The following is a 26,883-nucleotide window of genomic DNA, read 5'->3' as shown; positions in this document are numbered from 1 at the left end:
CAGTTACCGGAAGAACGAGACTGTCTCTTCTCGCGAGAAGAGGGGAGTGGGGGAGAGACAGGGGCTAGGAGCGTTACCAGGGAAACAGCCGTTGGATTTGTGGCGCCCGCTCAGGTGAGGGGAGAAAGCTGAGCAGCAAAAATTCAGACCAGGTTCTGAACCCGCAGTAAAAAGTAATAACTGTAAGAAAATGAATTTCTATATATTAATATAACTTTAGCTTCCTTAGGGCGCTTATGGACACATTTTTAAGCAGATTTTATTAAGTAGGGTGGCCAAGTGTAGGATACAGAGTACTTGGTGATGGGTCCAGACACCATCAGTAATGACAAAGCATTTCTCATACTTCTGTGTAAAAAAAAAAAAAAAAATTAAGTGTTCTGACCCGATGTAAATTCTAAAATATCCGTGTAACGAGGGTACAGCAGTAACAAAAGCCAAATTGTTTTGTTAAAGTTGTTAGTGGTTTTGAGGGTTTTTTTTAAAAAAACACCCTTTACTTTTCCTCTATATTCTTTGGAAGAATTTCTAATCCTGAGGAAAAGGTTCATCAGGGAGTTCAGTTTGCTTTTATTTAACAAATACAAACGCCCACAATGTGCCGCTGAGCCGCGCGGGGATGTGAAAATAAAATCTTCCCTGGTTACCGCCTGGAGGAGCTCAGCCCGGGGGAGGCCGGCAGGTTCACTAGAAAGGCAGGTGAGGTGGGGCGCAGTGAGCCCCGAGGAGTCGCGGCGGGCCCAGCCCTGGATCCCCGCGAGCTTCCTGGAGGAGGGGACGAGAGCCTAAAGCAGACAGGCATGGTCCAGGATGCGTGCGCAGGGTCTGGAGACTTGTTTGTGGGGATGCAAAGTGTGCCTGTAATAAAAACATCACGCCGTGTCATAATAAGCTAACGGATTGTTACATCTTGTACGTCCCAGTGACCAAAATTTTTTCCTAAAATGCTCCTGAGTTCCAATAGAAGAAAATGAAGTTTCCTCGTGGTATTGCATGTTAATGAAAATCTGCAGGTATGCTATGCTCTTAAAGTTCTAACCAATTTTTTTGAAGTGAAGTTTTTATACTTTTTAGATTGCCTTAGCAGCAATGGTGTTTTGCTCTAGTTTTAGATATAGAGATGAACTAACTTGAAAATTGTGCAAATGTACAGTCAAAATTAGAATACAAGTTTCCTCCCCAACCCATGTCTGACTCTTTCATAAGAAGAAATTGTACATGTTTGTTGTAATTCACAACAGGTACATCTATGTTTTCCCTCTTAATGTAATCTGTGAATTACTGTGCATTTATTCAAGGCTTAAAAGGGAACACGACTACTACCTAAATTAGATGTATTGTTGGCATTATGTATTAGTTTGCTAGGGTTGCCATAGCAAAATACCACAGACTGGGTGGCTTAAACAACAGAAATAAATTTTTTCACAGTTGTAGAGGTTGGAAATCTGAGGTCAAGGTGCCAGCAGGATTGGTTTCTCCTGAGCCTTGTGTCCTTTGGCTTGCAGATGGCCCCTTTCTCTCTGTGTCCTCACATGGCCTTTTTTTCCTGTGCTTGCACATCCCTTATGTCTCTTCCTTTTCTCATAAGAACACCAGTCAATTTGGATTAGGGCCCCATCCTTATGACTTCATTTAACCTTAATTACCTCCTTAAAGTCCCTATCTCCAATTATAGCCAAATTGGGGCTTGGAGCTTCAACATAGGCATTTTGGGGAACACAATAATAATGTATTATTCAGTCAATAATACATTAGAACTGTGTATGTTAATTTACAATGATATAATATATATCAAAGAGACTGAAAAAATGGATACCTCAGAGACTTAGATTTTAAAGACATTAAAGTACTTCCCTGGTGGTCCCTGGTGGTCTGCACTTCCAATGCAGGGGGCATGGGTTCGATCCCTGGTCGGACAAGTTCTGCACGCCATGTGGTACAGCCCAAAAAAAAAAAAAAAAAAAAGACATTAAAATACTGTATTTAAAGAAAATACCGTGTATACAAGTTTCAGGACAAAAAAAAAAAAAAAAGATTATGGCAGAATGCACCATATTGAGATATGGGGCATATGCCTTAAACTTTCATAGAAGTGATTTGGACAGATCTTCCAAAAACTTAGTAATCCAAGAAATGTTTGTCAGTTCCTGTCATAGTTACTGAAGAATATGTCATAATAGGTTGCCAAGGAAGTTGTCATACACATGGAGTGAAGTACTTCCCAGTCTTCTTCATCCCTTTGAGCATGTTTTATTTTCAAAGCAAGAAGCCATCATGGGAGACCTTTTTTCTTTATTTTGGGAGGTGGATCCTCCCCCCATACCTATAAGTTTTACCATTCCAAATCAAGATTATGAATGCCGGAAGGATGACTCTTGTGGGACAATAGGGAACTTCCTGCTTTGGTATTTTGTCATTATATTGGTCCTGATGTTCTTCTCTCGGGCTTCTGTCTGGGTAGGATATCCTTTTTCATTTTAAATAATATATTTACTGTATACTAGGGGATTTTCCATAAAATAAATTTATTTTACATTGGTGAAACTACTTTTTAAAAGTTTGTCTTCTAGTTTTAAAAATAATGAAGTATCATTCTAGAGAACCCAAGAATATAGAAAAGGATGAAGAAGAAAATTTAAACTACTGTAATCCTATTTCCTAGAGATAACCACTGTTAACATTTTGGAGTATGTTCTTCTAGTTTTTTTCTTTTTCTGTATCACAGTATATCTCTCTTCATCTGTCTTTGATCTTAGATGGTTGGCATTATGTTTTATATATTTTTATAACCTGCTTTTTTTTTTTAATTTTTATTTATTTATTTATTTCTGGCTGTGTTGGGTCTTCGTTTCTGTGCGAGGGCTTTCTCTAGTTGCGGCAAGCGGGGGCCACTCTTCATCGCGGTGCGCGGGCCTCTCACTATCGCGGCCTCTCTTGTTGCGGAGCACAGGCTCCAGACGCGCAGGCTCAGTAGTTGTGGCTCACGGGCCTAGTTGCTCCGCGGCATGTGGGATCTTCCCAGACCAGGGCTCGAACCCGTGTCCTCTGCATCGGCAGGCAGATTCTCAACCACTGCGCCACCAAGGAAGCCCTAACCTGCTTTTTTAAACTTAATATTATATTGTAATCATTCCTCAAATTATATTTACACAGCAGCACTCTTAACGACTGCATAATTTTGTTTTATGGTTGCACCATAACAAATCTGCAATTTTGAGATATTTAGTTTGTTCTCAGTTTGTCCAAATGCTAAGTAATACTGGGATAAACTTCCCTACTGGTTAATGACCTCCAAATTCCTTTTGTAGCTGTGTGATTCTAATCAAAGATACAGAAGTTGTCATATTTATAGGATACATGTTGTAGGATTTTGGGTTTTTAGAATGAGGCATTACATTCTCCACATAGAATAAGACACAGAACTAAACTAAACAGAGCTAAAGTCACCACTCTAGACCACCTACTAGCAGAAAAAATGCCATCCTAAGGAGTGAGATAGCCCACTTAATCAGGGCTGTGATGCTCCCACATATTATGAGTAACTGAGCTCTTATAAATCGCTGATGTGGAATCCTTGCTGACCATTATTACCAGGCTGATGATTAATAAAACCACGACCATTTAGCATTACAGCCAGAGCACTAGGCTGGCAATGGTCAGCTAGGCTGAATGCTGTATCAGCTGTAGATGGAGAGGAGGAGGCTTGTTATGTGTATGCCAGCTGGATTCCATTGTAATAATCAAAGACTCTTCCCCTCATCACCTCCTCCCCCTAAAAAGAAGTTTCATCTAAAGTCTAAATGCTTAAGATAGATACTTTGCCAAAAGAATATTTAGAATAGTGATAGTTTATACATGTCTTAGACTCCCTAGCTAAGTACATTGAATTTGTCTAGCCTGGCAAGAAAAGCTACTTTAGAAAATTAACAAAAAATTGAAATTGGTTCTTGGCAATTTCATCATGAAGACCCCTTGAGAGGTCTAAGTTCTTTCTCTGCTCCCTTGCTTGCATCAGCTTTTGGAGTCATAGAGCCCTGAGCTTCAAGGACCTCAAGAGAGCTTATGGCCCAGCCTTCTGCTTGTAGGCAAGTAAGTTATCAGTACCCATCCTTTGTTTTTTTATTGATAAAGCCCAAAGAAATTAAGTGACTTGTCCAATGTCACATGAGTGGTTATGACAGAGAGGCGAATAGACCCAGGTTTCCTGCCATATCATTTGTTTGTTTCATAGCATAGTTGAAATGTTGAATTATATCTATTCGGTGCTGATTAAAACCTTAATTATCTTAGAGGTTTTGTCTTTCACTTTGTACCCTTATGGCAGCTATAATCCACTCAACTGCTTCTTCTAAAGGGTCCCAGATTTGAAATCTGAGAACCACATGAGAGCTGGTCAAAAAGGATGGAATTTTTCCTTCACTTTGAACTTCATTTTCTCTGCTAAATTATGAACGTTTATTTACAAACCTTGAAGTAATGGTAAAAGCGTGATGGAAATGTGGTGGTAATTATCCTCAAACATGAAGCACACTGATTTCCTCTGGATTTGCCACTATCTAAGATGCATGTACCCTCTTGCTCTCAAAGATTATATATACTATATTTAGTTTATATATATTTTTAGTGTTTATTCAGACAGCTAGTGCTGGAATTTTTCCAAACAAAACCAGTCCAGGCTCCTCTTTTTGCATATGTGGAAACTGAGCTTAGGAGGTATTAAGTGGCTTGGTAAAATCACAGTGGAAGAAAGGCAGAGCCATAGCCCAGATCTCACCACTGTCCTACCCTACACTTCAGGGCAGGCACTTCTGCTGTTTTCACTCAACTGAGTCACACACAAAGACACTTAATAAAATGCTTTTGGTAACCACAGTTCATATGATTCCACTTAGCTTGATGTAAAATCTTTCTTTTGATTTTGTGATTATATTTTGATTTGACATAAGTCAAATATGGAAGCTTTCCATGAAAAAGATATAAACCTAATAAGTGTTTTAAAACACTTTCCCCCCTGAATTACAAAAGTACCCATTATAGAAAATGTGGACATTATAGGAAAGTAGAAAAAATGAAATAAAAACCACTCCAGATTATATAGAAATAATCAACTACTATTAACTTTGTAAGGTTCATAAACTTCTAATCTTTTAATAATCATCTCTATACATTTTAAATTTAAAATAAGGCCACCCAAAAACATTTTTAAAAAAGAGGTATCTTAAAAGAGGATTTCACTGAAAGCTTTCAGAGAATGATTTCAGTAACCCAAAAAGCAAAGAGGTACCTCGTTAGAGAAACTTGCCTACCATTGTGGAGATCAGGTATTAAGAAAGGAATGGACCAAAGATCTTAGATTGCAGTTATGAATAGCCAAGTGTGGTACTTTTCAACCCAGAGGCAGTATGACTTTCTACATAAATTCATTTTTTCCCTAATTGTAGACAATTTGAATAATTAGAAGGAAAAAAAAATCAGTTTCAACACTCGAAGCCACTATTGCTAACACTTGCGTACATCCCTTAGTCTTTTTTCTTTTCATATTTTTAGCTAACTTATGGTCATACGGCATATACAAATTTGCATCTTGATTTTTAACTTAATATTATAACATTTCCTCATGTTAGAACATACTTTTATTATAATTTTTACAACTATATATTGTATGATTGTATGATTACATCATAATTTATTTAACTATTGCTTCCTTTTTAAAAAATTAATCTATTTTTGGCTGCATTGGGTCTTCGTTGCTGCACGCAGGCTTTCTCTAGTTGCGGTGAGCGGGGGCTACTCTTCGTTGCGGTGCGCAGGCTTCTCATTGCAGTGGCTTCTCTTGTTGTGGAGCACAGGCTCTAGGCATGAGAGCTTCAGTAGTTGTGGCGCACGGGCTCAGTAGTTGTGGCTCGGGGGCTCTAGGGTGCAGGCTCAGTAGTTGTGGCACGCAGGCTTTGTTGCTCCACAGCATGTGGGATCTTCCCAGACCAGGGATCGAACCCTTGTCCCCTGCATTGGCAGGCGGATTCTTAACCACTGCGCCACCAGGGAAGTCTGAGCCTGCTTTTGAATTTTGTATTTATATTACCCTAATTACATTGGGATAAATATTTCTGTACATAACTTTCTCTCTTTTGGAGTTTATTTCCCAGTGATAGATTCCCAGAATTATTATGTGCCAAAAGTGTTATGAGTATTTCTAAAGTACTTGATATATATATTTTTTAATTTTTATTTATTTGTTTATTTATTTATGGCTTGTGTTGTTGGGTCTTCGTTTCCGTGCGAGGGCTTTCTCCAGTTGCGGCAAGCGGGGGCCACTCTTCATCGCGGTGCGCGGGCCTCTCACTATCGCGGCCTCTCCTGTTGCGGAGCACAGGCTCCAGACGCGCAGGCTCAGCAGTTGCGGCTCACTGGCCCAGTCGCTCCGCGGCATGTGGGATCTTCCCAGACCAGGGCTCGAACCCGTGTCCCCTGCATTGGCAGGCAGACTCTCAACCACTGCGCCACCAAGGAAGCCCCTCTTGATATATTTTGAAGGAGTTGCTTTGTATGTGTATCTTTTAGCAAAACCATTTTCGGCATCAAAAAGTGGGACGTGTGAAAAATGGGGCAAATATAGTTATGGAGTATTGGGGCAGAATATTTGAAATTGGAACTATTCAAAGAAATCAATTTCTTCTAGTTGCCATATTCACAGGTAGTATATTATGGTTGCATTCTGGAGGAAAGTTTCTGAAGGATTTAGGAGATATAAGTCTATGAATTCATATAAAGATCTTAAAGAATTATCATAACATAACCTGATAAAATGTCCTTTAAAAAGTAATTTTAAACTGGGACTTCCCTGGCGGTCCAGTGGTTAAGACTCTGCGCTTCCACTGCAGGGGGCATGGGTTTGATCCCTGGTCGGGGAACTAAGATCCCACAAGCTGCACATCATGGCCAAAAAATTTAAAAAAGTAATTTAAAACTAATCCTAGTACTATCATATCTGTTTTTAAATGACATTTAAACGATATTTCTCTATAAAATCAGTGAGTACAAGAAAACTTTGTAGCTAATAGCTTCTTATCAGTATTATTTTCTCTCAATCTTTGTTCCATTTTGCTGGGTTCAAAACATTTTGGTAGATCCTGCTGTCAAAGCATGGTCTTCTTAATGGGCAGCAGAAGTAGGATCACAATAGTAGGAACTCAGTAAGTATTTATTGAACTGCGCTGTTTAAAATTAGACATTGTCAAAGGGCCCAAGGCAATAGTGTTTCTTAACAAGTAAATATGAGGGAAGAACAACCAACTGAGATCACTATTACTAATCTATATTTCTGAAACAGATGTCTGAGAAGAAAAAGAATGAAGACAATGGAACAAGCACTTCACTAAGTAAAGGTGAGAGCCAGTGCATATTTTATATTGGACTATGATGAGAGAAATATGTGTTGTGTGTGGAAAGCAAACAACAGAAGTAAATAGCCAAGAGCGTTATAGAGCCTCCCCAGACCTGTGGTGGCCCACTGGATGAGCACCTTGCTTTGGTGCAGAGGGACTGGTTAGCTACTTCATCAAAGCTGCTAGAGGCTATAAATTACTGGTAGGTAGAGCTCAAGCTGTCTTTTCATTCCTCAGCATTCTCCCGTCACACAGCTTGTCTTTCACACACATTTACTGCTAATGTTACCACAGGACTATGAGCTCTATATGACATCTTTTTCAATAACCTATAAATAGTGGTATGCTGATAAATGTCTAACAACTGGCTCTCCAAAAATGTGTGTATATATCATTTAAAAAATTTTACTAATATAAAGGATGTATATCAGACAATTTACAAATAATAAAACATATAATACACTTTATGGTAAATTCCATATAGACCACTGATTCTCACAAAATACTTTCTTTGATTATAGCCTTAGCCAACCTATAGCTGCAATAGATGAACGAGTGTAGTTCTAATATGAATGTTATTGATACTTTCCTTTAAGTTAAGGAGTAAGATGAAAGAAACAGAAAGATGTATGTTGGAACTTAACTTGGTTGTTAATGATGTGTATGACATCTTTGCTGAGCTGGATAATAGTTTTAGAATACTCTGGAAGAATATTTCCTCATTTTTTGGGTGCTATTCACAATATAGCGGCTATAGGCATGATACCTTTAAATGTAATCTATGTCAGTAACATGTTCTCCATTACTTTAAGTCTAGACAATCAACAGAACCATAAATGAAGACCCGATTCTTAGTGCTTGTTGATTTTTATCCCACCAAAACTAATTTCAGGTTACCAACATGATGTCACTGAACATAGGAGTTAGGAAGAGATGCACAGTAGCACATCATTGCATAGTATTTCTGATATCCAGAGACAACAGACATAAATAGTAGCTTCAAGAGCAAACCTCACAATAAAATCTAGTAAAATAATTTAGGAAGTGATGAGTTTTGAGTATTTATTACATTTATTTGTAACAAATTGATTTAGTGGTAAGTTTATACAATTTAATTTTTACTAATAGCTGTGTTTAACAGCCATCTTGCAAAATTCCTGAAAGTTTATCAGTTCTTGTGAACTGGCTGGTATGAGCCAACTCCAGCACACCAGTGCATAAAGAGAAGATCCTTTTTAGTTTTCTGCTACCCAAATCACGTTCATATACACGCTTGCATCTTTAAGCTGTCAAGGCAAAGGTAAAAAGGTCCTTCTCTGGAAAAGTTTGGAGACCTTTCCCTTGATATTATATCAAGGGTCCATGAAACTTCAAAAGTAATATGTCAAGCATCTATCTGGCCCTTTTGGTTTTTAGGAGTTTTGGTATGGTACTGGAAAATGAAGTCAGCTGCCAACACTTGCAAATGAGTGGGGAAAAGTGGTGGCTTGGCAAATGGCAGCAAAGAGTGAGCCCACACCATAGGCTTCCTTTCTAGGTAAGATGAGATTATAGTAACCAGCAATGTGCCTAACTTGTTGATTTGTTTCATTGTTGTTAGCAAGCAAAGATACTTCCTATAAGCGGCAAAACAAAGATGGTGCCTGGGATTCTTTGCAAATGATGACAAAACCAAAGCAGAACCAACTTACTCTTGTAACTGACTCAGAAATGGCTTTGGTCAATGCATATCTTGAACAAAGACAAGCGAGGCACCATTCTGAATTCAGCCGGGTGAATCAGACCCAACCTGACAGTGATACTACTGAGTGTGAGAGTGAAGTATCTAACTCGGGAGCCTCCTCTTGGAAGGAGAGTGAAAGTGAACACCACCAATCACCAGCCAGTATTAAGAAGAGAAAAATAGCTCAGAGGCAAAGGAATATGGGAGGTTGCCAAATCAGGGAAAGGCCCTGCCTCCACTGCAAAGCTATGAGAACCAATGAATGGCTGACCCGCCATTTCCTTCAAAACACTTCAGTAACAACCCCAAAGAAGGGAGATATTCAAGAAGGAAATTCTGGACCTGGTATTAACAAAATTCAGTAAATTTTGAATTTTATCCAGTCCTTACCTTATTTGAAGCCAAATGAAAGAGATGAATAAAACACAAAAAATCACCAGAGCTCTAGGTGAGGAGGCTTTTACAATAAAGTCTCTCTACTAAGAACAAAAACATTCTTGGAATGCAAGAGATAAAATTTCAGATAATTCTTTGTCCAAAAACAGGCCAGTGAATTTGTTTATGGCACCATTGGAGCATCAAAGATCTACATCCACTGTGATTTTTTTATTCAAAAGAGCACAAGACAGATACTTTATGCCTTGAGTGTATGTATTTTGTTTATATCTGTAATACAAATAAGGAACCTCTTTGAAAATATATTTATGTTTAGTAACTATTTAAATTTATTCATATGTTTTGGTCATCTGATTGACTGAATGAGTTAGGTAATGTTGGTTGGAATAGAATTGGCTCATATTCTTCAGATCCATATTTACAGGTGGCTCTACCTGAGCTGTATTTTATTTTTTGGCCGGGAGGCTTGTGGGATCTTAGTTCCCCCATCAGGGATTGAACCCAGGCCCTCGGCAGTGAGAGCGTGGAGTCCTAACCACTGGACTGCCAGGGAATTCCCTACCTGAGCTGTATTGATGCACATGTGTCAGCTTGGGGCTGGAATGAGACCGGATTCCCAGAGTAGACCAGAAGGACAGCTGGGCCATGGGCTGTCCGTGGTTATTGTCCAAAGGGCATGACAAGTATTAAAGAAAAAATTATTCTGGCATGTGTTAAAATGATAAGGAAGACTTTATTCAAGACTATTTGTAATAGGGGTCCAGTCTATTGCAACTGGGGAGAGAAATCAAGCTCAACTCCAAATACAGCAAGTTCAAGTGGGGATTTGTAACCAAGGAACAGGGTAAGGGTGTCAGTGGATGGAAAATTACTAAGAGGAGCCATCAAGGGTAGGGGGATTTCTGCTAAATTGACCTGGCATGATTCTTGCTAAAGGCAGACCAAGGACTTATACAGCAAAGGTAGAGGATGAGGAACTTGATCAGATGTCAAGGGTGCTCAGATATCAAGGGTGAGGGACTGTCACTAAACTTACTTAGCAGAATTCTTGCTAAAACTGGACTGGGCAGCCAAAGACAGGATGGGCGCCAAGGTTGAGATCTGGATGAGAAGAGGGCTCGGAGGAGCCTAACTCAAATTTGTCAAAGAAAGAGTCTTTATTGAAAGTTAGCTGCAACCCGGACATAGTTGGGGCTGAGTTTTCCAGTTAGGTGGGGACCCCAGTGGTGGGGAATTCAAGCAGGCCTAGTAGATGGGTGGCTATTCTGGAGGATGGCAGAACCCCAAGTGGGATATAAAACAAGGCCCAGATCCCAGAGAAGAGGGCTGACAAGGACAAGATAAGCAGTAGGGGCTCTGCGCTGGAGTTCAAAGAAGGGTTTAAGTGTTAGGGACGGATTTGGATACTACAGCTTAATACTAAGAACTGAGCCTTTTATGGGGTATTGGGAGAGATACAACATAGCTATTACTGTGGGCTTGGGAGTTACTCCTGATAATTTCAAGTTCCTTAACTAACGGCAACAAAGAGACCCGGGAGGCAATGTGGAAGCCCCAGCCACTGGAACTAGGCCACTAGAATCCAGGACATGGGGTGACATTTCTGAGCTTATTTGTGGAGACTGTCTTATTCAGATATCCTCAGGATTGGAACAGGTCTGAGGCTGCAAGTGAAAAGAGGACAACTTCAAGTTTCAACTCAAGCATCAACCTTTTCCACAAAGACTTCCTTTACTTCTTGATTTTACCCTCCTCCACTTTGTCCCCTCAGGCAGAACTCACTGTACCCTCCCTTATGCTCCAATGTACCTTGAAAAGTTCTCTATCTCGGCACCCTTAACATTTTAATACATGTATTTGTTTGCATATATATATATATATATATCTCTGCCCTTAAAGATAGAGTCCATGACTTATCTGTATCTCTGTGACCCAGCACAGTGCCAGACAGCATGGCAGATAAATAATGCAGTTGAATCAATATGCAGAGGGATTCATGAATGCAAAAGGGAGGAGCTGAGGAAAGCAGAGGCAGAGAAAGCAGGGCAGGGGCCAATATCTAAAATTTAGTGAATGATTCTGGTATTTCTAACTTGATATGATCAAGATGCTTGTTATCTTGTTTATTTAAATAGCACCAAAAAAAACCCCAAATACCAAAAGACAATAAAAACAAACTCAAAATATAGTAAGTTGCAGGGACAGGATTTAGACCCAAGTCATCTGACTTCAGAGTTTGAGCTCTTAATTACTGTGATCTTAGCCATTATTCTCTGAAGATGGAAAAATCCTGATTTCAAGGTAAGTCAGTTACCACCTCCCACACAGCCATAAGTGATATCCAAGCTGATATAATCTCATCAGGAAGAGGAGGACAATGACTGTATTCTAGATAACAGAGTACGATGGGTCCAGGCCCCAAATGTGTTGCTTGTGGATCTAAAATATAAGCAATGAACTATTATCTGAAAAGTCACGTATGTCAAAGACTACTACTTTTCATGGTCTCATCTGTGGGGCTAGCACAGGTCTGAGTTGGGGGGTGGGAGACAGGTGTCCACTGGAAGAAGGAATCATGGATGAGTTAAACCAGGGGCTATAAATATGAAGGGATTAATTAGGGTAATTTGTAAGTACGTTAATCGAAAAACAGAGACCAAACACAGCTGGGAGGACAGCCAAAGCCACGGAGAGAAATACACTGAATCAGAGGAATAAGGCAAGGGCATTGTAGGATGAGGAGCAAAAGCATGGCCAGACTCATTGGAACTGAATTGATGAGCGAGGTACGGAACACGTGAAGTGGGAGATAGTTCCTGAAACTAGGGCTGCAAACATTAGTTGTGGCTTGGTTTTCATTGTATTCAGAGCCTGTGTGAGCTGTCAGGGTGGGGCCCCTGGGCTTCATAACAGTCCCTTCTTCAGTCTGTCCTTGCTGAATGGGATAAACTTGGCCACCTGTGGTTTTTATGGTAGAAGGTTGTAACCTGTTTGGGTAGCTTGCTTGTGGGGAGGCATGGAACGCTTGGGCTTGCTTCCTGTCTGTGGTCCATCCATGCAACTAAATGGTCAGAACTGACCTGTGTAGCAATGTCCACCTACATCAAGCATCACAACTCTTGTCAGGAACTGTGAGGGAGGGAACTATGGGATGCAGGGAAGTTTGTTTTTTTTTTTTTTAAACAATATATTCTTTTCTTTTTAAAATTTAATTTATTTATTTTTGGCTGTGTTGGGTCTTCATTGCTGTGCGGGCTTTGTCTAGTTGCGGCGAGTGGGGGCTACTCTCTGTTGCGGTGCGCGGGTGTCTCATTGCGGTGGCTTCTCTTGTTGCAGAGCACAGGCTGTAGGCACGCGGGCTTCAGTAGTTGTGGCGTATGGGCTCAGTAGTTGTGGCTCACGGGCTCTAGAGCACAGGCTCAGTAGTTGTGGCACACGGGCTTAGTTGCTCTGCAGCATGTGGGATCTTCCTGGACCAGGGCTCGAACCTGTGTCCCCTGCATTGGCAGGTGGATTCTTAACCACTGCACCACCAGGGAAGCCCAGGGAAGGTTTTAAGAAATGGATGTGAAATGAGAAATGAGAGTATACACATGGGAGGTGTTTGGAGAGGGGTTGGGGAATAGGGGAACTGGAAACTATAGCTACACGGTAGATAGTCTCAAACTCTGAACCTCTGCCCTCCAAGATTGGGTGGTGTGGTTTTGGTGGAAGGAGAGGCAAGCCAGTAGCAATAACAGCAACAATAATAATACTGATAACAGATGACATTTAGAGAGTGCTTGCTATATGCCAGGCGCCAAAGTAAGCATTTTATAAGGATTAATTTACCCTTCACAAGCTTGCATCCAATTTTAAGGATGATGAAACCGAGGCTCAGGGAAATTAAATGATATACCCAAGATCATAGAGCTGGTGAGTGTTGGGGAGTTGGGTCTTGGGTTTTGTCTGATCACAAAGATTTTGTTTTTACCGTGATGATAACACATTATCCATGTTCTTAATGAACAGTGATTAGATAAGAACTTGAGAGACCAGACACCAAATACCAAACCGAGTCCAGAGACTAGAGAAGGACTATTCATGGAAAATGGAGCCAAGGGTCAGAAGCTGAGCAGAGATGGGAGCAGTTAAGTAAAGCAGGGGAGGGCTGATGCTGTTCAGTGGAGAGGCCTTATAGCATCATCTTGCCTCATTTGCAGTGAGTAAGGCTGGACAACTATCAGTAGATCAGGCAGAAACTCAGGGTGGGCTTTTGAAAAAAAGAAGGGAAATGGAAACTTAGCTGAAAGGGTTGGTGAAGGTAAGAATGAGCTTTGTACTGAATATTGAGGAATAGGAGGCAGTAGTGACTAGAGCAGTGAGGTTGATGGCCAAAGATTTGAGAGGAGAATTGGGGGAGGACACCATCAAGAAAACCACATAGCTACAGCTCCTTCCACTGTTACTGACCCTCCTGCCTAGGGCCCCCAAAAGGGTCCTCCTGCCTGGTGTCATTGGAGCCAACAGAATGAGACTGAGTTTGGTTCAAAAGGAAAGGAAAGCTTTATTCTTTGATCAAAGAATGGGGAGGTGTGACCTCTCGCTCTACAGTCCACACTCTTCCCAACAGGCTCTGAGCAGGGCTGCTGTACAGGGATCTTGTCAGCAGGGAGGGAGGCAGAGATCTTGCGGGGCAGGCACAGCTGCTCTGCTCAAGGCTCCAGGTTGCAGTGCTGGGTGCAGCGTCTCTGCACACGGCCTGCTGCCGCCGCCATCTTGAATTGCAGTGTCGTGTGCAGAGCTTCTGCACACGGCCCACCGAGCTGAGGTGTCCGAGCGGCCATGTTGCACTAGCAACTCTGGGCTGCAGTGCCGGGTGCGAGGCTTCTGCACGCGGTACTCCATGAGCAACTGAAACTAGGCGAAGCACAAAGGAAAAGAAAAAAAAAGGTTAGACTTTATTACCCAGATTCTATTTTTATTTACTGGGAATTTTTAATGGGCTTTGCTGGTGACACCACCGCCATCCCTTTGTCTCACAAAAGAATACTATCTCCCAACAGATTCCAGGGTAGTGTTTTCAAAACAGCAACCCATTAATAGATTGTGCAGTCAATTTAGTGGGTAGTGACTAGCATTTATTAACAAATGCATAGAAAATAACGGTGTCGCACATAATAAAGGTAAGTATTGTTTTTGTTTTAGTGTGTGTGTACTGAGTTGCAATCAATGCAAAATGTGTTTCTTAACTACGGTAGGGTAGAAAATAGGAGCCACCGCTCTGGAGGAGTTTTCTTTGTCGATTTTCTGTATTCGCCAGCTATTCCACTACGTTATGAAGGCAGGTGTCACTCTATGCATTCGTGATTGTTGTATGCTAGTAATTAGTAAATCATCACTCAAACACTAAAGGATGGACCAACTGTCTAGATTAGTGAAAAGCTTGAATTAAATTATACAACTTTAAAAGAACTTTAGATTTATTATTTTCAAATAGAGTAAGTGAAAGCAAGCTAACCAACTGTTGCCTGGTACACAGGGGTGGGTTTTGCCTTGGTGAATAAACAAGAGTAATTTGTAATTGACATTTCAAAGAAGCCTTAGAAACAGGCCAGCCTTTGTTTAAATCATAATTACCCTGTTTGTATGTAAAAGGATACTTCTAAAGCTTTTCAAAACAACTGGTTCTTTTAAGTAGATAATTATTCCCTTTCCAATCTTGTTTACACTATTGAGAACTGCAGTGAATTCTTTTTTTTTTTCCATAGATAGTACAAAGGTTAACTTCAGCCAGCCCTTCCTCAAATTATCACAAATTCCCAATTAGTGAATTCTAAACAGGGTTTCCCTGTAACAATATACCAAAGACTTGTATGATGTGTTCTTTATTGCTTTGAATAACATCTGACAAGTTTCCAAGTACCAGGCCACCTGGATATTCTCTGTCTGTCAGGAACATATGGTCACAGAGGTGCATTGGAGGGTAAGAGGAAATACAAATCAGGCACAAACATGCAGGGGTAGTGAAGGAGACAAAAGGGAAAAAATGTCCCTCCTCTTTTTTTTAGTATCTAATACCAACTAAAGTGTACATTTATAGGCACTTTTTACTGTAAAAAAGAGTTGCACTTTAAATTTAACAAAGCTACAGACGGAAGTAGAAAACCGAACTTTTTTGTATGAGACTGGAAGTTATTAGGCCCAGAGAAGCTGGCAAAAAAGACGTATTCCAAAAAAAAAATTATACTTGTCTATTTTTGCATAACATTTCTCACTGCAGATTTCCACTCAGTGAACAAAAGGAAGTGCATGAAATACTTAAAAACAAAAACAAAAATGTTATAATCCCAGACAATACTGTTTTCTAGTTCTTATCTTTTATCTTCTGAGCTTGGCCTCTTTCACAGGCAGACCCTCAAGCTGCCTGATTACAGGGGCCTGTTGTCTATAATTGTCTTTGTTTATTAGGGCCCTCTGTCACTATGAAGTTTCATGTGTTCAAAATCTTGATTTAGCAGTGAGAAAATCAGGCAGGGAGCCAACTCTGCTACTAATTAGTGTAAACCAAAAGAGGGAAGCAGGGAGATAAAAACCAGGTCCCAGTGGAAGGGTCTGCAGCCAGGGTTAGTAAAAGTGATGTGGCAGGTCAGAGAGTTGAATGAGGCAAAAGCGCTTGGAGAAATGCAACTTAGGGCGAGAGTCCTTTTGTCTCTTTTCTTTGATTGCACCCCTTCAGATGCAGCAAGGGTCTGTGGTAGCCTCCATCGATTGTTCTCCTTCTGTTCCAGCAGCTCCCCATTTTGTTCCACTGTTCTCCTTCCCTTATAGGACTTAGGTCCCAGTCGGTCTAAGTCCCCCAGGGGGGTGCCGTTCCCCTTGTCAGTGAGCGGTTCGTGCATGGGCACGTGATCTAATTCTGGAAAGGGAAGTTTGCTGGTGGGGGCATTCTGAGAAAAGTTTTTTCAGTCTTAAAAAAGACCTGCACTGGGACGAAATTGTCCCTTTTCGTTTGGCGGGTGATGTTGATGACTTCAACTGTGACAGGTAGCTGTGTCCATAAGGACATTAGTCTAAACATATCAAAGTGAAAATATGGAGAAGTCTAGGTCCTGAGCTGCTGAATTAAGAAATTCTGGAATCATCCTACTTTGGGACTTTTTGTTAGGCAAGAAAATTTCCCTTATTAAGCATTTTAAGTTGGCTTTTCTTTTACTTGCAGCCATTATGGAGTCTTAATCATCTTTTATCCTCTATAATTTCTAGAGCAGCTCCTTTTGCCTATTATAAGGTGCTCAGACGTTAAATAAATACTAAGTACATGTACTCCTTTGATGGAGCCTGTGGTAGTGATGGTGAGAGCTGTTAATAGCTGAGAAAAGGTCTTTATAAATGTCGTGGACTTTTTGGGTTGACTGCCTCAACCCTTTTCTTTTCTAGGAGCCTCTTTTTTTTCCCTGATTCTCATGCATGTTGTTACAGTGTGATCCTGCCTGTTTCCATCCCTTCACCCTGTCCAGGCATTGATTTCAGTAGGACTTTCTTCCAATCAAAGTTCCTTCCTGAGAATTTGGAATTGGGACCAGTAAAGAGATCAGTCTCCTTAGGTGACTGGACTTAGAGTAGGTTTTCACGTTTCTCTTCATATAGATTGGAAACCAGGGAAAGAAGGTTGTAACAAGAACAAAAGAATGAAGCAGAGAAGGGCAGAGAGATGCAATGGGAAGTTCTGATGGTTTTCAAGTCCCTGGTTCCAGTTAATTCCTAAGGCCAATCTGTTTACCCTCTCATAGGCATCATGACACTTCACTCGCTGGCTCTTATAATAAGTTCCCCTTTTTGCTTATGCTAACTCAAGTGAATTTCTATTACTGGAAACCAAAAGAATCCTTAAAACAGTTGTGTGCTGGTAAATGTTTAACAATCGGCTCTGATTGTTAAAAGCCCTGATTTTGTAGCACTTGCTGATTTCTGTGATATAAATACTCCCACTGTTGCTTATTTCACATTAACAAAGTGACATCACTGAACGTGGAGTTGGGAAGAAATGAGCACAGTGGCTCTGGTGAGCTGGTCTGTGACAGCTCCAGCACTGCCTAAAGAATACAACACACAGCATGCTTTTCAGAAAATCCGTGTTAAACGGGAGGTTCAGGGATATACACTGATGGCTGCTAAGCTGGGAATTCCGGTATTAAAATCTTTTAATTAATTTTAAATGTGCAGAGTCTTGGGACTCAGGGAATAGAGGAAGTAGGATTAAGTTCTTAAATATTGAAAAAAAACTTTTAAAAGTATTCTAGGGCTTCCCTGGTGGCGCAGTGGTTGAGAATCTGCCTGCTAATGCAGGAGACACGGGTTCGAGCCCTGGTCTGGGAAGATCCCACATGCCACGGAGCGGCTGGGCCCGTGAGCCACAGCTGCTGAGCCTGCGCGTCTGGAGCCTGTGCCCCGCAACGGGAGGGGCCGCGATAGTGAAAGGCCCGCGCACCGCGATGAAGAGCGGTCCCCGCACCGCGATGAACAGTGGCCCCCACTTGCCGCAACTAGAGAAAGCCCTCGCACGAACCGAAGACCCAGCACAGCCAAAAATAAATAAATTAATTAATTAAAATAATAAAAAAATTAAAAAAACAAAAAAACAAAAAAACAAAACAAAACAAACAAAAAAAAAGTATTCTAGTGATTTGGGTGTATTGGGACGAGGTGGGCGGTAAGGAGCTTGGACTGAGGAAGGGAAAGAGGCTGGGAGTGTAGCTGGAAAGTTGGGGAAGAAGGTGGCCTGTGTGAGGGCAGGGTCCAGGCCTTGACAAAAAGGAGAATATCACCTTCTGCAGGTGAAGACAGGCATTCTAGGGGTGAGAAGCCAAGGCTACCTGGTACCCCAGGCCACCACGCTAACAAAGGACTAAATTAGGTCATTTGGCTATCACCTGTAAAATCTCCTGACCTGCTTTGCTTTTGTGTGAAGTTCCTTTAAAGAGGGAAAAGCCTTTTATTACACATTTAAGATAAGAAGGTATAAAATGTATATGCAGGGTTGGAGTAATACATTTATTGTGAATGAGGTCAAATAATCAATCAGTAAGTCTGGCATCATATCCTTCCCTCCTTTTGAAGAGGGGAAGTTGGGAGGGGTGGAGAAAGATGGTATCAGGACTTTAAGAAGCCCCCTCCAAGCCTAGCCACCTTCCCACACTTGATTCCTCTGCCTGAAACACCAGTCACCAAATCTTCAAATGTTGGACTCTTCAAATGTTGAACCACTCCTCAATTTTAAGACCAGTCTCAAAGATCACCCCTGTAACATTTTCTGTAGATCTCCCAGGAAAGTTGGGTTCCCACAGTTGAGACCCCTGTTGTACCCCATCATATCTTGCTATCATGAACCCCCAATCTTTCCTCTCATAGGTTTGATGTTCAAAAACTGGATTTTTGGACATTATTCATTGACACTCCTAAACCCCAGAACTTGGATTTTTGTACTTGAGCTCATGAATGAACATTTCAAATGACTGCACTGTTTAGTTTCAATGGCATCAATATCTTTGTTCACTGGTGTTTGTACATCTATTTGAATAGTTAGTCCTTGACATTTATACGTGGAAAAATGAATGTGTCGATGTTAGTGATAAGAAGAATAGATTTTATAGATTTAGTTCATTTGAGACAAAGCTGGAAATCATTAGACATGCTGGAAGGGGGTGCATTTTAGCATCAATTACATATTTGGACTTAAGCCTGTTGACTCTGCTCATTTGTAGAAAAAAAAGATCAAAATTAAAGAACACATATAAAATGCTGGAAAATATATTCCTGAAGAATATATCTGAAAGGTGATGTGAACTAATTCCTTATATAAAAATTAATTCCAGATGGAACAAAATTGAAAGATAAAACAAGGAAACCATAAAAAGTACTAGAAAAATGCACTAGTAAAAAGTATCCTAATCTCAAGTAGGGAAGACTTTTCCAAGCACAGTACAAATAAAATCCAGAAGCCTGGGCACTAGTGGAAGGGTGTACACTGTTACAGCCTTCAAGAGAAGGATTTAGCAATTCAAATCCAAAAACTTACAGATATGAACCTCTCACCTACTATTCTACTTTTAGGAATTTATTCTAAGGAGATCATCATGGATATACACAAAGATTTACCTAGTATTTATATTGTTTCAAATGATGAAAAATTAGAAAAATCCTAGTGTCTTCTAACTGTCAACTGGTTAAATCAAACAGAACAAATCCACACCAACCAAAGATAAGGGGAACATTGGGACTTCCCTGGTGGTCCAGTGGTTAAGACTCTACGTTTCCAATGCAGGGGGTGAGGGTTTGATCCCTGGTCGGGGAACTAAGATCCCACATGCCATGCGGTGCGGCCAAAAAAAAAGAAAATTAATATACACTATTCAACAACTTGCCTTTTTTGCTTATAAATATATTTTTGACATAATTCCATGTAAGTTCATAAAGACCTATATCATATCTTTTTAATGGTTGCATAGTATTCCATTGTATAGCTCTATCATAATTTGTTGAATAAGTTTCTTGTCGATGAGCATTTATTGGTAACCTAAGTATATGTACTGACACGGAAAGGTGTCCAAATGATATCTATATAGAATGTATATATATTTCTTTTCCTTTCCAGCTCTAAAAATGTATGACTGTGTGTAGATCTACTTTTAATTTAGAGTTGCATGGTTTGGCTCTTAATTATAAGCTATATTATGATTATACTTTTAATGTATACATGTTAATTGCATCTCTCCATCTACCGTAAATTGTAAGCTCTTTGGAATGAGGGATTATCTTCACTTCTGTGTTTTCCAAAATGCCTATAAAAATGTTTGGCACTCACTTTGGAAAACAATTTGGCAGATCCTAAAAAAGTTAAACATAAGAGTTACCCTCTGCCCCAGCAATCCACTCTTTTACTTACTTAATTCATTAAGTTTAAATTTTGAATATGATTCAAAATTTCTATGTCTCTTTTACATCAACGATAGTTTTTTTCTTTTTACCTTTTGACCCCCTTTGCCCAAGTAATAATTTTTTTTAGCAAATCAGGAGGTTTTTTATTCTTTGAAAAAAAGTTTCTTGACATTTAAAAAAAAATCTTGATGAAGATCTTGAAAGGAAATTTCTAATTGCAAGTAATGTCACTGTCATCTTTTTAAATTTTTTGATTCTGTAAACTTTATATACAAATGAAGCAACCGCTAAATTCCACAGCTTTAAAAATTACATACCTATTACCATCGTTTGACAATTTCATCGAGAGAGTATAGATGAGAGCTTAGCCAAAAATTAAAAACACATCTTTTTGGATTTGGATTTTCTCAGGGGAAATAACCCACAACACTGCATCTTCTGTTTGAGCATATATGGCATCTCCCCTGAGCCTGGTCTTCTCCACATATGATAGGAATAAGTGTGGAAAAGTAAATGTAGCAAGTATTTGTTTTAGTGAAACCTTTAGAACCTATGTCTGAGGCTAGATTGGACACTAAGCCCAGGGACTTATAAAGGCCAAGCCTGTGCTCTGAGGTTTCAACCCTTGATACTCCCTATGAGTTGAGAAAAATAATGATTTCGCCTTTGTGTGTGTGCAAATTTATGTGTTTTTTCTCATTTTTTAATTGAAGTATAGTTGATTTACAATGTTGTGTTTGTTTCATATGTACAGCATAGTGATTCAGTATTTTTGCAGATTATACTCCATTATAAGTTATTACAACGTAATGGGTATAATTGCCTGTGCTATATAGTATATCCTTGTTGCTTACTAAATATATCTTTAAGTTAAAAAGTAAGTTGGACAGTATGTATAGTCTGTCTAAAATTTTGTAAAAGAAAAAAATAAGCTGATTAATATATACACAGAAAAAAAATTTCTGACAAGATGTATATACCCAACTGGTAATAATCATCAGAGATACAGATTGGCACAGGGCAGGGGGCAACATGAGAGGTAGTCACATTTTTGCTATAATTTTCAGCAATATTTGAATGTTTTTACTATGAGAATATTATTTTAGAAGCAGAAAAATATGTAAAAAGTATACAAAGGTAATATAGGAGTGTGCCTTATAATATGCTTTGAAATAGTGAAAAATTGGATGTTATATACAAGGGATTGGTTAAATAAATTATAATATATCCATATCATGGAATATAATTTAGCTCTCCCCCAAATATAGTATCATCTCACACTTATAAAAGTAACCAATAATAGCAGTATGTTTTTATATATCTCAAATTGTTAATTATCTCTAGGGATACCTTAACCTTCTGAGTTGTTTCTGTAATGTTTCAATTCTTAATGAGCAACATGAATTATTTCTGCAATTGGAATAAAGGACTATTATTTAATGCATATTGAAATTAGGGATTTTATAATATATTTTAGCTCTTAAGAATTAACTACCCCACCCTGTTATATCAGGTAAATCTATTGTTTAACTTTTATGCATTAGACTTTTGTATACATTTCCAGGAATGTATAATGTATTTTAGTTGAAGACTTTGTTTAGATATCACTTTTTTTTTTCTCTAGATCAGTGCTATCCAATAGAAATTTAATGCAAGTCACATATGTCATTTAAAATTATCTAATAACTACATTTAAAAAAGTAAAAGGAAACAGGTACAATTAATTTTAATAATATAATTTATTAACCCAATATATCTAAAATACTATCATTTTGACGTGTAATGAATATAAAAATTATTAATGACATGTTTTACATTCTAATTTTCATACTAAGTCTTTGAAATCTGGTGTGTATTTTTATACTTGCAGTATATCTCAATTTGGATGCTAAATTTTCAACAGTTAAAATGTCCTACCAAAACATTACATTGTTTTTAAAGGAAGAATATTTTACACTGCTTCAGTTTTTAAATTTGAGTTAAGATTAATTAAAAATTTAAAAAATTCAATTCCCCAGTCACACTAGTCATATTTCAAGTGGTCAATAGCCACATGTGGCTGGTGGCTAAATTCTTGAAACAGTGCAGATATAGAACATTTCCATCACTGCAGAAAGTTCTATTGGACAGTGCTAGTCTAGACATTGAGCTCTTGACTGATAAAATCTTATTCATCTTTGGAGTCCTACAACTTAACAGTGCCTGTCACGTAGTAGGTATTCCATAAATGAGGGATCCATTCATGGAACCTGAGCTGGGGTGATCATAAATGGGAACCTAATGCAGACAGAGAAGGATGAGAAGACAGATCTTCACAATTTGGTGTTGGGTGGTTATCTTCCAGCTGAGGAAGGACAAATAGTTACTGTACTGGAGGTTTTTTGAGCTTGGTGTTGCAAACAGTAAATGATCTATGAATTCTATTTGTTCTTCCCAACTGACTTAATAGAAACAAGAATTTGTGTAATAGACTTTTAGACCTAAGCAAGCACAAAGGCTGTCTTTGGAAGAAGGCCAGGGCCCAGTGTAAACTGGGTCCCACTGGATTAACATGGTGATTGTCTGCTGGTGGCAGGTGAGGGCAGCAGCGAACCACCAGGGTGGTGAGCTTTGAGGAGCCCCAAAGTATGGGTAGGTGGGAAAATGAAGTATTAAAGTGAACCCAAATCAGGAACTCACAGACCAAAAGGAAAGCCAAGGCTACAAAGCACAGCATCAGGAAGGATGCGAAACCCAGGTGGGACCAAGGTATAAGGAAAGATGCCAGGACCTGTGGTTTCCCATCCCACCTTAGAGGGAGGTTTGGTCTTTTCTTTCTTTCTTTTTATGTAAATTATAAGCAAATTGAAGAAAATTAAAGTTACTGTTAACCACACAGAAGTGTATAGCCAAATCACTTGTTTAAGTTTTTGGTGTATTTCCTTCCTATATAGTCATTATTTTGAATGCATGTTTTGTTTTGTAAGTGGATTCTAAAAAAAAAAACCACCTTAATATTCTGTAAACATCTTTCCATGTCTTTACATATTCTTAGTATTCTTATACATCATTTTAAAAAATTATTTATTTATTTATTTATGGCTGCGTTGGGTCTACATTGCTGTGGGCGGGCTTTCTTTAGTTGCAGCGAGCAGGGGCTACTCTTTGTTGCCGTGCGTGGGCTTCTCATTGCGGTGGCTTCTCTTGTCATGGACCATGGGCTCTAGGCACGTGGGCTTCAGTAGTTGTGGCACATGGGCTTAGTAGTTGTGGCTCGTGGGCTCTAGAGCACAGGCTCAGTAGCTGTGGTGCACAGGCTTAGTTGCTCCTCAGCATATGGGATCTTCCTGGACCAGGGCTTGAACCTGTGTCCCCTGCATTGGCAGGCGGATTCTTAACCACTGCGCCACCAGGGAAGTCCCAAGAGTACTTTTCTAAAGACAGCTATCATCTTTCTCTTTCTGAATTACAGATTCCCCAGGGATAGGTTGATAAAGAGGTGTTTGGTCTAAAATGGTCTTTTCCTAGAACTGAGTGGAAATACCTTGGATGACTGGACAGCCCAGAGTGTTGGAGCAGTGACCCAGGGTCTGAGGATGCCTGCTCTACCCCTGATCACTCCTGAGGATTTGTGTAAGTCACTTCCCCTTTTGGGGCCTCATTTCCTCATCTGCAAAGCAAGGGGTCTTCAATGGTTTCTTTCCATCTGGAGATTTCTCAGTGAGTCTCAAAAACAGATTTTATTGTGGTTGATGGATAGGTTCATGATGTGGATTGTGGTGATGGTTTCATGGGTGTATACATATGTCAAAGCTTTTCAAATGGCATATTTTAAATATGTGCAGTTTATTGTATGTCATGTATATCTCGATATAGCTTTCTAAAAAAACTTATTTTATCCAGCTTTCAGAATGATGAGGCGGTAGAAAGGATGCTACTCTATTCTGATAAGCATCTGTTTATATTGTCAGTAGCAGAGAGAAACAACAGTGATTTCTGGAGTTTTCCCTACAGCTTCCTACTAAGGCTTGTGCTTTCTCCTCCTCCAACTTCTTCTATTCATTAAAAAAAATTACTGATTTCATCCATTCCAGGAAATGTTGATTTTGTTCATCTCAGGCATTATCCTTGAGTCCTCACTCCTTTTTTGAATGCCTGAGGTTCAGGAGCAAGGGGTCTAAGCTTCAGCTGGATCCCCAATGTGGCTCTAGGCTCATCCCCACTATCTTTTTCAGGAAGAGAAGAGAGCTGTCATGTCCCTAACACTTACAGTGAACTCAACTCATTGGGTAGTAACTCTCAGCAAAAATTCCTCTTTGAAAGCATATTGTAAGGGAGATAAAACAAATTCTTACAGTGGAACTTCACACACTGTGACAATTGGGTGAGGAAATGCTCAGAGGCTGCTATGGAGGTGGCTATCTGCCCCTCCTTTCCCACCCACTGGTATATACCCTTTTCCTGACTTCTCCTATACCCAGTCAGGCACCAGTCACTCACAAGGGACTCTGATCCTTCCACTGAAATGCCTCTTTGAGCCCTTCTCATGTATTCCCTCAGCCACCACCCAGCCCAGATGCATCGTTTAAAAATCTGGATTTCTAAAAAAAAAAAAAAAAAAAAAAAAATCTGGATTTCTCCAGGAAGCTCCTTGCTTGGCTTCCTGCTTAAAGCATCTCTGCCCTGCAACCATCGTGCATGATTCACCATTCTCAAGACTGCAGTCACTTACCAGCTCAGAAACCTTCCGAGGCTCTACATTTGCCCCAAGTCTTCTACTTGGACTGTGAGGCCCTCTGTCACCTTCTCATATCTTCTTTTCATATTCTACCTTCTCCACCATGCCCAGGGTCAGGTTTGCCCAAGTGGGGCAAATTTCCTCCCAACTCTATCGTGTACCATTTTCCCCTAGTTTTCTACCTTTCTCATGTTTCCAAACCACCAGGAATCCATACTCTACTCAGCAAATCCTATCTGCCCATCTTTTCCAAGAAGCTTTTACTGATTCTGCAAGTACATTAATTTCTTTCTTTCTTTTTTTTTTAAATTAATTTATTTTATTTATTTATTTTTGGCTGCATTGGGTCTTCATCGCTGTGAGCAGGCCCTCTCCAGAAGTACGTTAACTTCAATTCATATGACTACTGTCTACTTGATAGGTGCTGGGGACATGAGGATGAATTATGGTCTCTGCCTCTTGGTTTCTTTCTTCTCCCCAACACCCAAGAGAATGAAAAAACCAGAAACACCCTTAAAGTAGGTACTTGAAAATTCTAACCCAGGGATTTAGAGCGTGTGCAGATAAAGAATTTGACACACCAAGTGAAACAGAGCAGGACTCTTTGGTCTTTGTCCCCCAGGTCCTCTGCCTGCCTTTTGTCTGTGGAAAAACTGTAGCCAAAAAATAAGTTTAATCAGAGAAGTGAGAACATGCAGAAACAAAGGAAAATAGTCAAAGGAGACCAAATAATAATAGTTTAGTCATTAAGCATAGTCAAGGACCTTTAGTTCTTCCTCAAGGGCTATAGGTAATATTCTGAGCCGTATCCTGTGAGCTGTCTTATAGATACTGAAACCCCCGCCAGGTGGAAGAAGTTAACTACATGATGACCAGACTGTAGCCATGACATAAGCTGCCACAATTCCAAGAATTGGCCTCAAGGAAATGGGAACAAACAGACCCTGGAACTGAAGACTAACTGTACTTGAAACAATCAAGATGATGCTGGTCAGACCACCTCATGACCAATTTCAAGATGACGGTCAGAGCTGACTGTGCTGTTTCTGCATGCAGCCCCCTCCCGCCGCCTATAAAAGCTCTTGCCCCCTGATTGTGGGAGTAGGCCTTTGGACAGATGTCTGCCCTTCCCCCACTCCCCCAACAGTTGTAGGCATCCAAAATAAAGCAAACTTTCCTTTCCACAAACCTGGCCTCTTTATTGGCTTTTGAGCAGCGAGCAGCTGGACCCCACTTTTGGTTACAAGAGGACAGATGAAAATTTCCTTGTGTCTGTTGGTTGATACTTGCTAGGCTGAATATAATGTGTGTGAAGACTAAAATATAATAAAATATGAATCCTAAAAATAAAATGGTGTATCTTCTCCTTTTGCAATGAAGGACAAAGTCAGATCAATGTAGATGTATGTTTATAGACAAGGAAAGGTTGCCTTTGTTTAAAAAATCCTTTGTTTCAAAGTCAGAATATATGTTATGGTCTAATCTTTGTTTAAGAAAAAGCTCTAAAACATGGAAAGAAGTTTGGAAAGATGTACTCCAAATGGTTTTCTTTGGGTGGAGGAATTATTGGTGATTAAATAAAACACTTCCTTTTAATCCAAACTTTCTGTAACAAGCAATTTCATTGTCATAATTAGAAAGACATTTTCATTTTGGGAAAAAGCACAGAAACAGGGACATCAATTTGCTACAAATGCAGATGGATCACTTTAGAAACAGTTCAAAATTGAATATTAAAAGGCCTT

At 39.7% G+C, this 26,883-nt stretch overlaps 1 protein-coding gene across 11 annotated transcripts; it reads left to right on the top strand.

Moving 5' to 3' along the window:
• The first annotated feature begins 15 nt into the window (after positions 1–15).
• On the top strand, positions 16–26,839 carry SSMEM1 (serine rich single-pass membrane protein 1). Of its 11 annotated transcripts, XM_057549794.1 has the most exons (7): positions 16–114; positions 924–1,013; positions 4,016–4,089; positions 7,331–7,385; positions 8,986–9,755; positions 23,873–24,033; positions 25,986–26,839. In XM_057549794.1, exons 3-5 carry the CDS (start codon positions 4,063–4,065, stop codon positions 9,471–9,473), a joined length of 570 nt encoding a protein of 189 aa, XP_057405777.1. In that variant the 5' UTR covers positions 16–114; positions 924–1,013; positions 4,016–4,062; the 3' UTR covers positions 9,474–9,755; positions 23,873–24,033; positions 25,986–26,839. The 11 variants fall into 11 exon arrangements, 3 of the variants coding, with proteins under 3 accessions (XP_057405777.1, XP_057405778.1, XP_007177221.2); XR_009008804.1 differs by lacking the exons at positions 4,016–4,089; positions 8,986–9,755 and adding an exon at positions 8,802–8,922 and having other exon boundaries at positions 104–182; positions 23,929–24,033; positions 25,986–26,836; XR_009008803.1 differs by lacking the exon at positions 8,986–9,755 and having other exon boundaries at positions 104–182; positions 23,929–24,033; positions 25,986–26,833.
• Positions 26,840–26,883: the final 44 nt, after the last annotated feature.

The sequence above is a fragment of the Balaenoptera acutorostrata genome, chromosome 7, assembly GCF_949987535.1.
Source record: "Balaenoptera acutorostrata chromosome 7, mBalAcu1.1, whole genome shotgun sequence".
NCBI classification, from domain to species: Eukaryota; Metazoa; Chordata; class Mammalia; order Artiodactyla; family Balaenopteridae; genus Balaenoptera; species Balaenoptera acutorostrata.
This window is presented reverse-complemented; position numbering and strand designations above follow the sequence as displayed.

Excerpts from the sequence above, each read along its gene's own strand:
- SSMEM1 (XM_007177159.3), top strand. The coding sequence starts at position 2,275 with ATGGGAGACCTTTTTTCTTTATTTTGGGAGGTGGATCCTCCCCCCATA. Across the intron at positions 2,458-7,330 it reads TCTCTCGGGCTTCTGTCTGG|ATGTCTGAGAAGAAAAAGAA; the intron begins GTAGGATATCCT and ends TTTCTGAAACAG. Across the intron at positions 7,386-8,985 it reads AAGCACTTCACTAAGTAAAG|CAAGCAAAGATACTTCCTAT; the intron begins GTGAGAGCCAGT and ends CATTGTTGTTAG.